This window comes from Mustela lutreola, chromosome 9 (genome assembly GCF_030435805.1).
Source record: "Mustela lutreola isolate mMusLut2 chromosome 9, mMusLut2.pri, whole genome shotgun sequence".
Lineage (NCBI taxonomy): Eukaryota > Metazoa > Chordata > Mammalia > Carnivora > Mustelidae > Mustela > Mustela lutreola.
The window spans coordinates 111,747,479-111,759,964 of NC_081298.1; the positions used below are offsets into that span (position 1 = coordinate 111,747,479).

Sequence of the window (12,486 nt, forward strand, 5' to 3'; positions counted from 1 at the left end):
GGTGGCTCTGACCTCCCCACAGTCACCAAGTCCAGGAAGCCAAGGGCAAGATGTGGTAGGTGTGGGCCATGGTAGGGAGTTGCAACCTGGAGGGTCTGAGTAGCATCCGTGATTAGGATTCCAGAACTAAGATTGCCTCCTCAATCCCTTAGAACCGCAGGGCCATCTAGGACATGAGGGCTTACAACAACCACATTTGTTAAGGAGAAATCGGGTTCTGAGTTAAAGTTTGGCTATTCTTTTTTAAGTCCTCAAAGGTCCGTGTGCTTTGAAAATATTCTAGAAGCAGAATAAGGGCACAGGAGAGAAGATGCAGGATTCAGCTTAGAAAATGTGTATCAGGTTGGGCTCCCTCTGGCCTCAGTGTGATTGATCTTGAACACTTAGGTCCTCATTTTTCCTCTGGGCTTCCACATACTTGCTAGACCCTCCCTCCTAAAGCCAGGTAGAGGGGACTGGTCTTTCTATAGACGTTCCTTTCTCCATACTTTCCATATATTTCATGTTCAGAGAAAGGCTCAGTAAAACAAATTGCCCGTTAGCTTGTGGTGGGCAGTGGTGATGATGACCAGGCCTAGCCCCATATGGGACAAAGCTGACCTGACTATAGGTTGCTCAGAGGCCCCCAACGTGGCTGACATCCCACATGAGGATACTAGTCCTTTGGATAAAAGCTCCATATATAAAGAACTGGTGTGTGTTAAAGCAAGAATGTCCTTGGGGATAGAAGTCCCTCCTGTCGATCATCCGGACGGATGGATGTGAGGGCCATGGAGGGAGGCGGCGCCATGGGAGCAGGGCCTGCCAACACATTTTGCCAACTTCAGTGTTTGCCATGGAGATTTCACTCCTCCAGAAGTCATCCCCCATAACCTCCTGCCCCCACTTCCCCAAACAAACACCAAAGACATTAACTGAGGACCAGTCAGTCCAAGAAACCGGCTTGGGAAGCGTCCTTGCCGTGAAACATTGTTTATTAATTGATTGACCTTTTTTTTCCTTTTTTTCTTTTCTTTTTTTTACAAAAATAAACATTTTAATGAACAAGAAGTACAAAAGCTTCTGGAGATACAAACTCCAAGGAGCGGGGAGAGGCTGGTTTTGGCTGCTTTGCGGCTTTCACTGAAAGCAAATGAGGCAGAAAGGCCCCGGCCCCACCCCCACCCCAGGTCCTGGCTCAAACAGCAACCTGCTCCTTGACCCCATGTCTTGGCTCATACCTTGTGTGCTCCTCTGTCCCTGCCCCTGTGCTGGCCTGTGGGTGCCCCAGGGTTGGGTGGCCAGAGGCGGCCTCCCCAGGTGCGGAATCCTACACATCCCAGAGCATCCCCATCAAGTCTTCTGTCCGGAGCTCAGCTGAGAGAACTCTCCATGACCGATTGTCCCCACGCAGCCCCCACCAGATCGTGACATGCAGCAGCAGCAGCAGCAGCAGCAGCAGGAGCCCTGGCTACATTCTCACACTATGAACACAGTGGTGGGGCTGCCCACAGAACTGTCCCAGCGAGGGCCGAAGCCCCTAGTGTGGGTATCTGCCTAAGCCTTGCTGGCCACCCAGAGGGTTGGAGAGGCAGTCAGACCCCCGCCCGGCTCCTGTGATTCCTGGCCCCAGGGGCCAGCAGTCCCATACCTAGACCGGTAAACTCACATTTTAACATTTGGCATTATTGCACGTTGTCCTGGTTACCTCACTGTCTGGGATGTCAGCCTCGCCGGTGGGGGCTTGCAGGCGACATGCAGTGCTGCTAGTGCAAGGCACACCCTCCCTCCACAGGCGAGCCCAGCGGGCGGGGCTGGTCCGCTGGCAGCTGAGCCCCCAGAGAGGTCAGCCTGAGGCCCTCACATATGCCGTCTTGTTGGGATCAGGGACCACGTGGCTCCATCCTGTCTTGAAAAATACCAGCTGCCGACCTGGAGGCAGAGGTGAGAGGTAACAGGGCTGTTTCCCTCCCTGGAGGTGGGGGCCGCTCTCCCCGACAGGACTGCCTAGAGGACAGGGAGACTTGTCTCTCATCATTCCAACCTTCTTGCCTTCTCATCAAAGCCGGCTTCTGACAGGCGACCACTACCTGTCAGTCTCTTCCAGGGAACGCCTGTCACCTCCCTCAGGTTGTCCTTTCCCTTCCCGCGGGCTCACCTGTCCAGGTGGTCTGGTTGGTTACCACGAAGGCCTGGCACTGGGCGTGGCTCTCGCAGACATCCACGGCCTCAGCCAGGTTGAACACGGAGAGGAGGCAGCTCCCGTGGTGGTAGGAGGGCCAGCAGCGGTAGTCTTCCTGGAGGATGGTGCTGTCTGGGAGGCGCTGGTACTCTGTGGGTTTGGGGATGGAGCACGAATGAGAACCCTGTTTCCAGGCAGGAGGTTCTGGGGCTGCTTCCTGGGATGGCTAAGACTCATTGCCTAGTGGAGAGCTGAGCGCTAGCCCGGTCACCCTCGCGTGGAGATGAAGGCAGCTACCGCTGTGGAACTGGCCTGAGCACCCAGGAAAGGCAAAGCTCAGCTTCGGGGTTTGGGAGACCCACAGCTCCCAAATCTAAGGGTGCCCAGTGGGTTCTGACAGCACGTGACAGCGGGCGCAGAGTGGGATAAACGCACACTCAGAGCTTGAGGGGAGGACGTTCTCTACATTTAAGGCCAGGCTCCTCAAACTTCAGTGTTGCCTGTGAATTTCCAGGGATTCTTGCTAAGCTGCAGATCCCGGTTTTGGGGGTCTGGGGTGGGGATGGGGGTGGGCATTTCTAACCAGCTTCTGGCGCTGCTGGTCTGCAGACCACACTTGAGTTTAGCATGAGTTTAGAGCACCCCTGGGTCCCGCTTCCTTCAGGCCCTAGGGAGAGAGATGAGGAAAGCTCCTCTGGGAGCAGGCAGTTGGGGATTTCTCAAAAGGGATGCAAATGACTGTGAAACACAAAGATGACCACTGGGGACCCCACAGATCAGGTGTCTGGGGGGAGGAGGCTGGAGGAAAATTCTTCCCATTACACAGAAAGGGCCCTCAGAGGCTGTGTGAGCTCCTCAGTCAGGAAGCTGCTCAGTGGCCGGCCGGTCACCTGCAGAAGCCCTGGGCCTCTGGCCACCCCGCCCTCCTGCCTCCTTCTTCTAGCAGGGACTAGACCAAAGTCCAGGGCTGGCTGTGATTTATGGCCCCATAAACGGCGTCCTCAGGGACAGAGCCAGCCATTGTTCACCTCGTTAAACTTTATTTACAGGGCTAACGAGGGCTCCCCCACCCCTAAGACTGGCCAGAGCTCCTTGAATACAGAGGCTGCCCACTCCTGGCCCCCCCTGCCAATCAGGATAAACCCCAGGGCCTCAGCAGAGGGACTGACAGCAGGGGCTCGAATTCTCCCTCAGCTCTTGGGCTCCTCAGCTGGTTTCCGAGTGGAGTCACAGGCTCGGCCAGCCTCCCTCCTAGCCCCAGAAGGGCCGAGGAGGGAAAGAGAAGCCCACACAAAAATTGCAGTCCAGCTGTGTAACAGGAACCAAGTTAATTGCTCACACACACTTTGCCTGGCATTGAATCCCCATAAGCATTTTGTGAGGCAGGAAATACTAAACCCAATTCACAGGAGCGAAAAGGGAGGCTCAAGGTGTAGGGAAGCTTCTCAAAGTCACACAGTCAATACAGAGTGGGGTCCAGAGCCATTAGAGAAGGGGCGTCGGTGCCCCCTTACTCCTCCTCAAGGTCAAGGCAAAATTATAGTCATTCTGGCTCAGAGGAGAGGCCTCCAAGTAGAGGCTAAAAATGGTCAAGCTTAGGAGGGCAGGCCACTTAGCCCAATCAAGGGGGTCACTCGCCCTCCCACCCATTCCCCAGCTCCGGGCCTCTGGAGCCCTGCAGAAGCCACTCACCAGCTCTGTGGCCTGCTGTGCTGTTCTGCAGATACTGCCCGCTCCGGAACAGGTGCAGCACCCTCTCCAGCTGGGCCAGCGTCTCATCGACTCCCCAGCTGAGCTCTCCTGCACAGCACAGTGTAGCTATGAGTGGGTGCCTGGGCTTCTACCCCTCCCCGAGGTTGGGAACGAGCTGCCTTTCCCACTCTTCCTCTGGACCTTGGGCCTAGATGACCAGTGGACTGGGAAGGGGTTTTGCCACAGAATGCCACTTTGGGAAATGATGGCTTCTGGGCCATACACTGTCCTGGGTCATTCTTGTCCCCCTGCCTGCTGCGGGAGGGTGACGGGATGCAGATGGGGCTCGGAGAGCTCACCTGTGGCGTTGACAATGCTGTCCAGCAGAGGCCGTAGTGAGGGTGGGGCACTGTGGGGCAGGAGGTATGTGAAGAAAAACCTGGGGCAGAGAGAAACCAGGGGCTCAGTGCTCTGGCCTTGGGGACACATCCTTCCTCTGCCCCAACTTGGGACAGAACCGTACTCTGGCCAAGGAGCCTGATCCCTCAGGCCTACGACCTAGGCATAACCCCAGAGCATAATAAGGAGTCCACTTTGACTCAGGGTGGGGATCAGGGCACATCCTAAGGCCACCCCTTAACTTTACACCACCCTACAATCTGAGGTCTATTTACCCCATACGTCCCCAGGACTCCCCCACCACCCAGTATCACCCTGTCCCCTGAGCTGATCCTTGTCACAACAGCCCCATAGCTGGGGCCCAGGGAAGAGCTTCCAGAGGTGAAGGACAGGAGAAGAAGAGGTAGTGCCGTCCCACCAGCCCTACATCTGAATCTGACACTATTTTAAGAGGCCTCCAGCTGCCACCCCCACCCCAGATTCTCCTTGGAGCTGACTATTTTTAGCATCATTGTCAGGAGCCTGAAGTTCCCTTCTTAAGTGGGTGGAAGACTTTCCCCACCCCTGCCACTCCATTGGACAAGGCCAAGTCTCCCCACCCTGGCTGGCTTCCTGAACCTCATGTGGGCTCTCCCCTTGCCATGCCCTCCTGGGGCCCACTCTTTCTCCCTGGCCTTCCTGGGTTGGGGTGGGGGAGGGCGGAGGTCACCTGTAGGCATTGTAGAGGTTGCGCTTCTCATTCATGCCCTCACACCAGCCCTGGGCCGAGCAGGGCAGGCTGAAGTTCCTGGCTGGAAACTCCAGGATGCAATCAGCACTGCTGGCACACGGCGTCTCCTCCACGCGTGCGTCGTCCAGATCTGTCACCTTCAGCTCCCCGTCCACCAGCACAAACTGTCGGGGGCGGAAGTCCAGCAGAGTGACAGAGCCCAGGGGGGAGTGGGCCAGGTGGTGAAGGAGCCGGCCCAGGCTCAGGCAGATCTGAGGGGCAGACACAAGGCTGCTCATAGGCTTGTCTCCTGGGAGTGGGTCTCGGGGATTCCAGGGCTCAGCCCTTTGGGGCAGGGAGCAGGGGCAGGGGGTGGTTTTGGCTTTTCTCTTAAAGGCCCCAGTGCTTACTAAGGGCTGAGAGCCAGGGGCCTCACAGAGCAAGCCAGTGATTTTCTATTAACCCTGGGCAAGCCTAGCCTGAGAGTAATGTGGTAGGAAATAGGCAGCATGAAAGTCTGGGGATACCAGGTTTCCTCCCTTGAAGCTGCATCTTGAGCGGGTTTTAGTCCAGTGCGTGGAAATAGAGGGAGGGTCAAGATGACCTTAAGGTCTTTTCTAGTCCTACGACACTGGTCCTCTTAGAGCCAGGCTACGAGCGTGTGCGCATGCATGCACACGTGTGTACAGGTGTGAGTGTGTGTGTGTGTGTGTAAGGGGAGCAGGAGCACCAAAACACCAGGATCCTCTATGTCTTGCTTCTTTTTTTTTTTTTAACCCTTTGGCTGATAGCCGAGTCAGCATTGCTCCATCTTTCCTTCTTTTTTCCGACTGAGGAGGAGTCCAAGCTACTGTGGAGGACAGGCCTTCTAAGGGAAAACCATCCCAGCAAGGAGCCCAGGGCCCAGCCCTCCTTCCTGCTCACTCGGAAGCGGTCCTCCCAGGAAGTCTGCAGCAGCTGGATCATCTCCACAGGGGCACCCAGCTCTGTGATGGTGGTCAGGGTGTCCGGGATGTCCTCGCTGTCCTGGTAGCAGTAGCCATAGAGCTGGGGGAGGCCCAGGGCAGGTCATTAGGTCACAGCGTCGGGGTGGGGACAGAGAAGGGCTGGGCTGTCAGAGGTCCCCCTCCCTCTGCACTACCCGCCTCCCACCCCCATCCCCAGATGGTTGCTTCAGCTCCGGCCAGAAGAGAAGAGCAGCACTGCCCAGGGAAGCCTGCCCTCTGCCCCTGCAGCCATAGCTCCTGCTGATGGACCTGCCTCTTACCTCCTGCCACTCAGGTAAATGGGCAGGTCTGGACACCACGTATCAGCCATGTACCAGGCACCGTGTTAAATGTCCTACACGTATAACCTGATTCTTATAACCTTACGCAGACATACTAGGTACTATTATTAATCTCCAATTTACAGGTGAGGAAACTAACTCAGAGAAGTTACGTAATTTGCATAATGTCACACAGCTAATAAATGCAGGAGCTAGCATTCAAATTTATGTCATTTGGATTCCCCAGCCTGGTTCTTTCTAATACCATTTGTTAATCAACAAGCCAGCAAATGGGTATTACACCTCTTCCCCTGCTCCAGTCCTCAATCCCCCCAACTTTTTTTTTTTAAGATTTTATTTATTCATTTGTCAGAGAGAAAGACAGCAAGCCCAAGCAGCAGGAGAGGCAGGCAGAGGACCCTGATGCAAGACTCCATCCCAGGATCTTGGGAATATAACCTGAGCTAAAGGCGGACACTTAACCAACTGAGCCACCCAGGCGTCCCTGTCCTCTATTCCTTATCATTTCGACTTTTGGCAACTTCATTTTTTTCTCAGCTCTGGTCTTGTGGGCAGAAAAAGAAGCTCCCCGAGGCCTGGTAACAAACATTTATAAGAACAAAGCAGCTAAGGAGCACAGCCTTGGGTGTTCTTTGCATATGTCGGTGGGGGTGGTCATACCCCCCAATGGCAGTAATAGTTAAGGGATGTTTCTGGGGGAAGATCAGTTCTTTGGGGGCATGCTCATAAGGGTCAGGGCCGGAGAGTGGGCTTGGTATAGCTCAGTTAGCCAGGGACTTTTGGGAAGCACAGCCTGACTTTGTCATTAACACCTAAACTGGCATCCAGAGAGAGCCCTGCTTCCTCCACACTGCACATCGGCCGGGGATCAGATGCTGCTCAAAACAGCCAACACCATGTGGGGTAGGAACACAAAGGCCGAGTTGTCCAGGCCACAGGAGGGAGAGGGGAGAGCTGCACAATATGGGGGCTGGGGTGGGGGGGGTTGCGGTGCAGGGGGCAGTCAAGCCTACAGGCTAGATGTCCCTGCATACTGTCACCCTCCTTACCATCATTCACACCCCTCCCAGATCCACTCCAGGCCCTCACAGACCCTCATCCGTCCCAGGAGTGCCCTTTCAGCTCCTGGAGCCAGCTGAGAGCAGGCCCAGCTCAGGGCCGCCATTAGATCATTGGGGCTGTGAACTGGGGGATCAGGGGACAGTCCCAGCCACCCTCTCTTCTTCCCTCTGTCTCTGCTCCTCCACCTCGCATCAGCCCAGGGAGGCCCCAGGCCCCGGTGTGTGTGTGTGGGGGGGGTAGGTAAGGGGAGCAGCCCTGGGGCCTGGTTCTCATTTTCTTGCCCAGAGTCTGAGCCTTTGTGGGAAACTTCTGAAGGTTATTAAACACCCGGAGGTCGTTAAATGCGCTGTTAACGAGGTATTAATCAACACCCCTCAGGAAAAAATAAAAAGACACCATTAACCCCCCCAGGAAGCGTGAGGCTGAGCATTTCAGTTGCATCTTTTGTTCGTTTGGGAGAAGAAATATACTCTAGCAGGGCCAGAATCTGGGCCCAAGTAGGCATGGGGCCCCCTCTAAGGCCTGAGATCCTGGAACTGTGGAGGTTGGGGGGAGGGAAGACCCTTTTGCCCTTTGACCCTGGGCTATAGAGGCATCTATCATGTGAGTAGTGTGTGTGTGTGTGTGTGAAAGAGAGAGGGGGGGGGCTGACGGAAGAAGGATAGAGCAAGCTTGCCCAGGCAGTCCCCAGAGACCAGAGAAAGTGCTGGGAGGCGCACGGTGGGACATCTACCTGGACATTTTCAATTAGAACTTACAGAATCAACTTTGGGGTTGCCAGAGATGGGGACGGGGCCTCAGGTGGCCCGGGGGAGCCAGAACTCTAAGAAGCATTCTTTGGCTCCTCCCTGGTTCGGCAGTCAAATGGTTTTGAAATTTTACATGAGTAAGAGGTATTAAGACATTATTTCTAGTTCCTCGCACAACCTCACTGCAGCCTCCTGAGCAAGAAGACCCCACAGCAGGCTTCTGTGGCAGCAGAGTCGGCCCTGCAGAAGAGGCCAGAGGGACCCTAGCTGGCGGTCAGAGGAAACATGAGGAACATTGCCCTGAAACAATTCCTAAAGTCACACTCAGGAACCCTTTCTTCTCGCTGATGGTAGCTTTTTACCTTTCCCCAGAGGGGAAGGCCTGGGACTCTCCCCACCTTTTAACATTTGTGCCCTAGGGCAACTGCCCCTAGTATGACCCAGTAAGAGTCACACAGCCTACCTCAGACAGACCCAGTCTTGGTCTAGTGAGGGAACGGGTGAAAACTCTTCAGCTGTAATATGTATGTATTACCTATGTGATAAAGATATTATTTGGGGGGGGTGCTTTCAGAATCGGGCGGGGGCCTGACATGAAAGCGGAGGACCGCTCTGTGAGATGCATGGGGGCAGTTAACTAGATGCTGGTCAGGAAGCTTGGGTGGGTGAGGGAGGGAAGGAGGGAGAAATCCCTTAAGAGACAGGAGAGCACATCAAAACCTCAAACCTGTCCTAAGGGGGGGGGGGGACGCTTGAGTCAATTAACTAACACTTAAGGTCCTGCTTCTCCACTGCCTCAGAGTCTGGCTGATACCCCAGGGTTGCCAAAAAGTTCCCAAGAGCCCCTAGGAAGCGAAGAGAACAAGATCCTCCCAGTGAGAATGGCCACGTAACCAGTCGCTCACTCCCTGAAGCTCCAGGCACAATGTCAGCTGTGCAACCAGGCATAGCTGCCCGCAACTGTTGGCTCTGGCTGATCTCCTGCCACCAGCTCAGGGCCTAGGACCTGGTCACAAGTGTCCCACAGTAGTTGGGGGAGCCTGGGGAGACCTGGAGTCAGCAGGAATATAAATAGCTCCCTGGCCTCTCTCTGGCTTGTTCTGCAATACCCAGGCAGGCTTGGGGGTCTATCTCAGTCTTCACAAAGGGAGGGAGGGACTCCCAGATTTCTGGTCAGTTCTGCTGGCAGGTTCCTCTGCTGGGGAGTCTGCCCGCACCCTCTGTTCAGCGGGCCAAGACCAGTCAGGGATTCCCCTCTCAGTCTGCTCAGACATGTGCAAAGGGAAGAGTTTGTTTAATCCTAGGGCCGACTCAAGGACAGAGAGCTGGGGGAGAGGTGGAAGTGGGTGTGTTAGGGCAGTACTGGGGCTGTGAGAGGCCCAGTCTCTTAGTTTAGACTGGAGGGGACAAGGTGGGGTCTCATCTCTCCCCTCCACCCCCCAGTGAACAGGAAAGACAGAGTCCCATTTAGTAGGAACCTGGGCATTTGGCCTTTTCAGTTTTCCAGCCACTGACTAAATCTGCTCTGAAAATGTGACCCTGAGACCCTCAGGCATGTAGTCTGTCCTCTGAGCACTGAGCTAAGAACCTGAAGTTTCCTCAATGATCCAAGGGCTGTTTTTAAGGCCTGGAGAATGGCGGGGTCACTTCTGGGAAGGGCTGTGCATTTTCTGGCCTACTACCCAATTCCCTCTAGTCCTTCCAGTGGCTTCTGCATGGGGGATGGGGGATGCTCTCCGGGAATCAAGCCTGATACAGGGTCTCTTTCCGGCCCTTCCCAACCTTGTTGCTGTCCCCTCCCATCTGCAAAGCCAGACAAGCTACTGGAAGTTGAGAGAAGTTGGGGGTTGAGATTCCATCAAGAAAGGGGGCCCTATCACTGCAGTTGGAATCCTGACTCAGGGATGACCTCTGTGTCTTGGCTTGGGGTCATTTCCCTGGTGCTCAACACCCCAGCTCCAGCCAGAAGCAGGGTCCTAAGTACTAAAGACTCGCATTCCTGCCTCGAGTTTTGTGACCCTCTGTCCTGGCCTCTGTCTTCAAAGGATATGGGGGTGTAAGCTGAGAGACCCAGGAGTTCCTCCATAGGTAAAGAGCCAGCTCACTCAGGAGTAGGGGTAGTGTGGTGGGAAGCGGCTGCGGTCAGGGGTCTGCCCCCAGCTTAACCTGAGCACAGTCACCCAGGCTCTGTTTCTTTATCTGTATGCCCGAGGGTTCCCTTCCAGTGAGAGTGACCGGGCCTGGGCACGTCCAGCCAGCACCCTCACCCCCTCACCCCCGCCGTCGTACCTGCAGCACGTTGGGGTGCCGCAGCCGCTCCAGCAGCACCATCTCCTTGAGCAGCTTGTGGGCCGCCAGCCGGTAGCAGCCCCTCCGTGCCCCGAACTCGCGCACGCAGCTGCCCAGATCGTGGCCGCTGAAGTCCACCGCCTTGAGCGCTACCGCGGCGCCGCCGGGCAGGCGGACCCGGTACACGGCCTTGGTGTAGCCTGAGCCCACGTACTGGGCGCCGGACACGTTGCGGAGCGCGGCGCAGCCCAGGCGCGGGCCCGAGCCCGAGGAGCCCGGGCCGGGAGCCGGGGGCCAGCTCGGGGCGCCGTCGGGCAGGGGCCGGGCCCGCGGGGGCCGGGGACGCTGCAGGCCCGGCCCGCCCGGAGCCAGGTCCATCAGGCGCCGCCGCTCCGGCCGGCCGGCCCCGGGGCCGGGGCCCCCGCGGGAATAGCGCTGCACCTCCTCGTAGCGCGCTCGGATCTGCCGGGCCAGTTCCCCGCGGCCCCCGCGACGGCCCGGGCCCGGGGCTGGCGAGGGCCCGGGGGACTGGCCTGGCCGCGGAGGCTCCGACCCCGGTGCGAAGAGCACGTTGAGGACGGAGCCCAGCAGGAAGGAGGCGCAGAAACCCGCGGCGACCGCCGCCCGCCGGCGCCGCATCGCTCCCCTCCCCCCAGCCGGCCGGCCCCGCGCGGCTCCCCGGCCCCGGCCCCGGGAGGCTCAGGCTCCGAGGCGGCTCCGCTCTGCGCCCCTCCGACCCCCTGCCCAGTCCGAGCGCATGGCCCCAGCTGCCCCGACCCCGGCCCCTCGCGGGCCGCACATCGGCCTGACACTTGCCTCCCTCCCGCCCTGCCCCCGCCGCTTATAAGGCCCGGAGCCGCCCCCGCCCCCGCCCCCTCCGCCTCCACCTCCCAGCTCCCGGCCGGAGCCCGTCCTCGGCGCCGCCCCCTCCGGCCGCCCGGCCCGGCCTTCCCCGCTGACTGACAGCGGGACCTCCTCCCGCGGCCGTCCGGGCCTGGGAAGCGGCGCGGAGGCGGCTCCGGCCCTGCCCAGCCCGCGGGCCCCCCCGGGCTCGGGCCGCGAGAGGGGGAGGGGGCGGCGGCGACCGGCGACGCGCGGGAGCTCCGGTCCCGGCGCGAGGGCGCATAACGGGGCCGGGGCTGCCGGAGAGCGGGACCAGGAGGCGGATAACGGAGCCGGCCGGGCGGGGTGGGGAAGATAAAGGGGTGAGGCCGGCGGGTAACGGGCTCCGGAGGGGACGAGCAGCTGGCTCTGGGGTGCTGGGGGTCCGTGGGATTTCAGAGCTCTCTCCGGGAGCCCAGGACCTCCCTCCGGTGGAGTTGGGGATGGAGGCTCCTCGCCCCAGTCCCGGATCCCGGGGCGAAGGGGTGGGGGTGATGTGGGGAAGTGGACGTAGAGAGGCTGGCACCTGCGAGCCTGTGTGGGTCTGGAACTCTGGGATCAGAGGATCGAAGATGCCCTATTCAGCCTCAACCACCAAGTCTTTCTGGTTTCTCATTTTCCTTAACCCTGAAGCCCCGGATCGAGCTCCTTTCCTCGGGGTCCCCGCAGTGAGCTGCGGATCGCGAACCATATGCATGCTAGTAGTTTGTGCAAGAGTGCATTTGTAACCCACGGACTTGCGTGGTCCGGGCTGTCTGTGGAGTGTGTGCATTGGTGTGTCTGAAGGGGCCACTGTGGCGGAGGAAGGGAGCGTGTACCCTGTGTGTAAGTTGTTGCTGACTCCGCCAGAACTTCTGGTCCCTCCTCCTCCCTCCCTGATTGCATCATTAGTGCTAATTGAGGGGCTTTCACACGCCAGTGCATTAGCTGTTTGGAGTGAGCTCCCCCCTCCTGGGAGAGATAAGCCGCTGCCCCTCCCCATCCCAGCCCTCCACTTCCCACCTCCCTGGAACTGTCCACCCAGAACGTCTCACCTTCCTGGGCACCTTCCTGCCACCCTCTGGTTCTAGGCTGGTTAATCTCTTTCCTCCCCGCAGTGTCAGAGATTGGCTGGAGAGGAGTCAGGAAGGTGTCAAAAGGACACCTCCGTGAGGGGGTGTCAGAAAGGGGAGATTTTCCTCCAGGGGGCTGAAGACGTCTGGCATTCCTACAGAATGGGGAATCCCTGTGAAGAGAGAGGGGACAGGAATCTTTG

At 58.0% G+C, this 12,486-nt stretch overlaps 1 protein-coding gene across 1 annotated transcript; it reads right to left on the reverse strand.

The window, feature by feature from the left end:
* Positions 1 to 956: 956 nt before the first annotated feature.
* PKDCC (protein kinase domain containing, cytoplasmic) lies at positions 957 to 11,170 on the reverse strand. The gene is made up of 7 exons (XM_059188475.1): positions 10,350 to 11,170; positions 5,886 to 6,008; positions 4,962 to 5,233; positions 4,213 to 4,292; positions 3,854 to 3,961; positions 2,138 to 2,311; positions 957 to 1,911 (listed from the first exon to the last, which is right to left on the reverse strand). The coding sequence occupies exons 1-7, from the start codon at positions 10,986 to 10,988 to the stop codon at positions 1,826 to 1,828; spliced, it is 1,482 nt and encodes a 493-aa protein (XP_059044458.1). The 5' UTR covers positions 10,989 to 11,170; the 3' UTR covers positions 957 to 1,825.
* Positions 11,171 to 12,486: the final 1,316 nt, after the last annotated feature.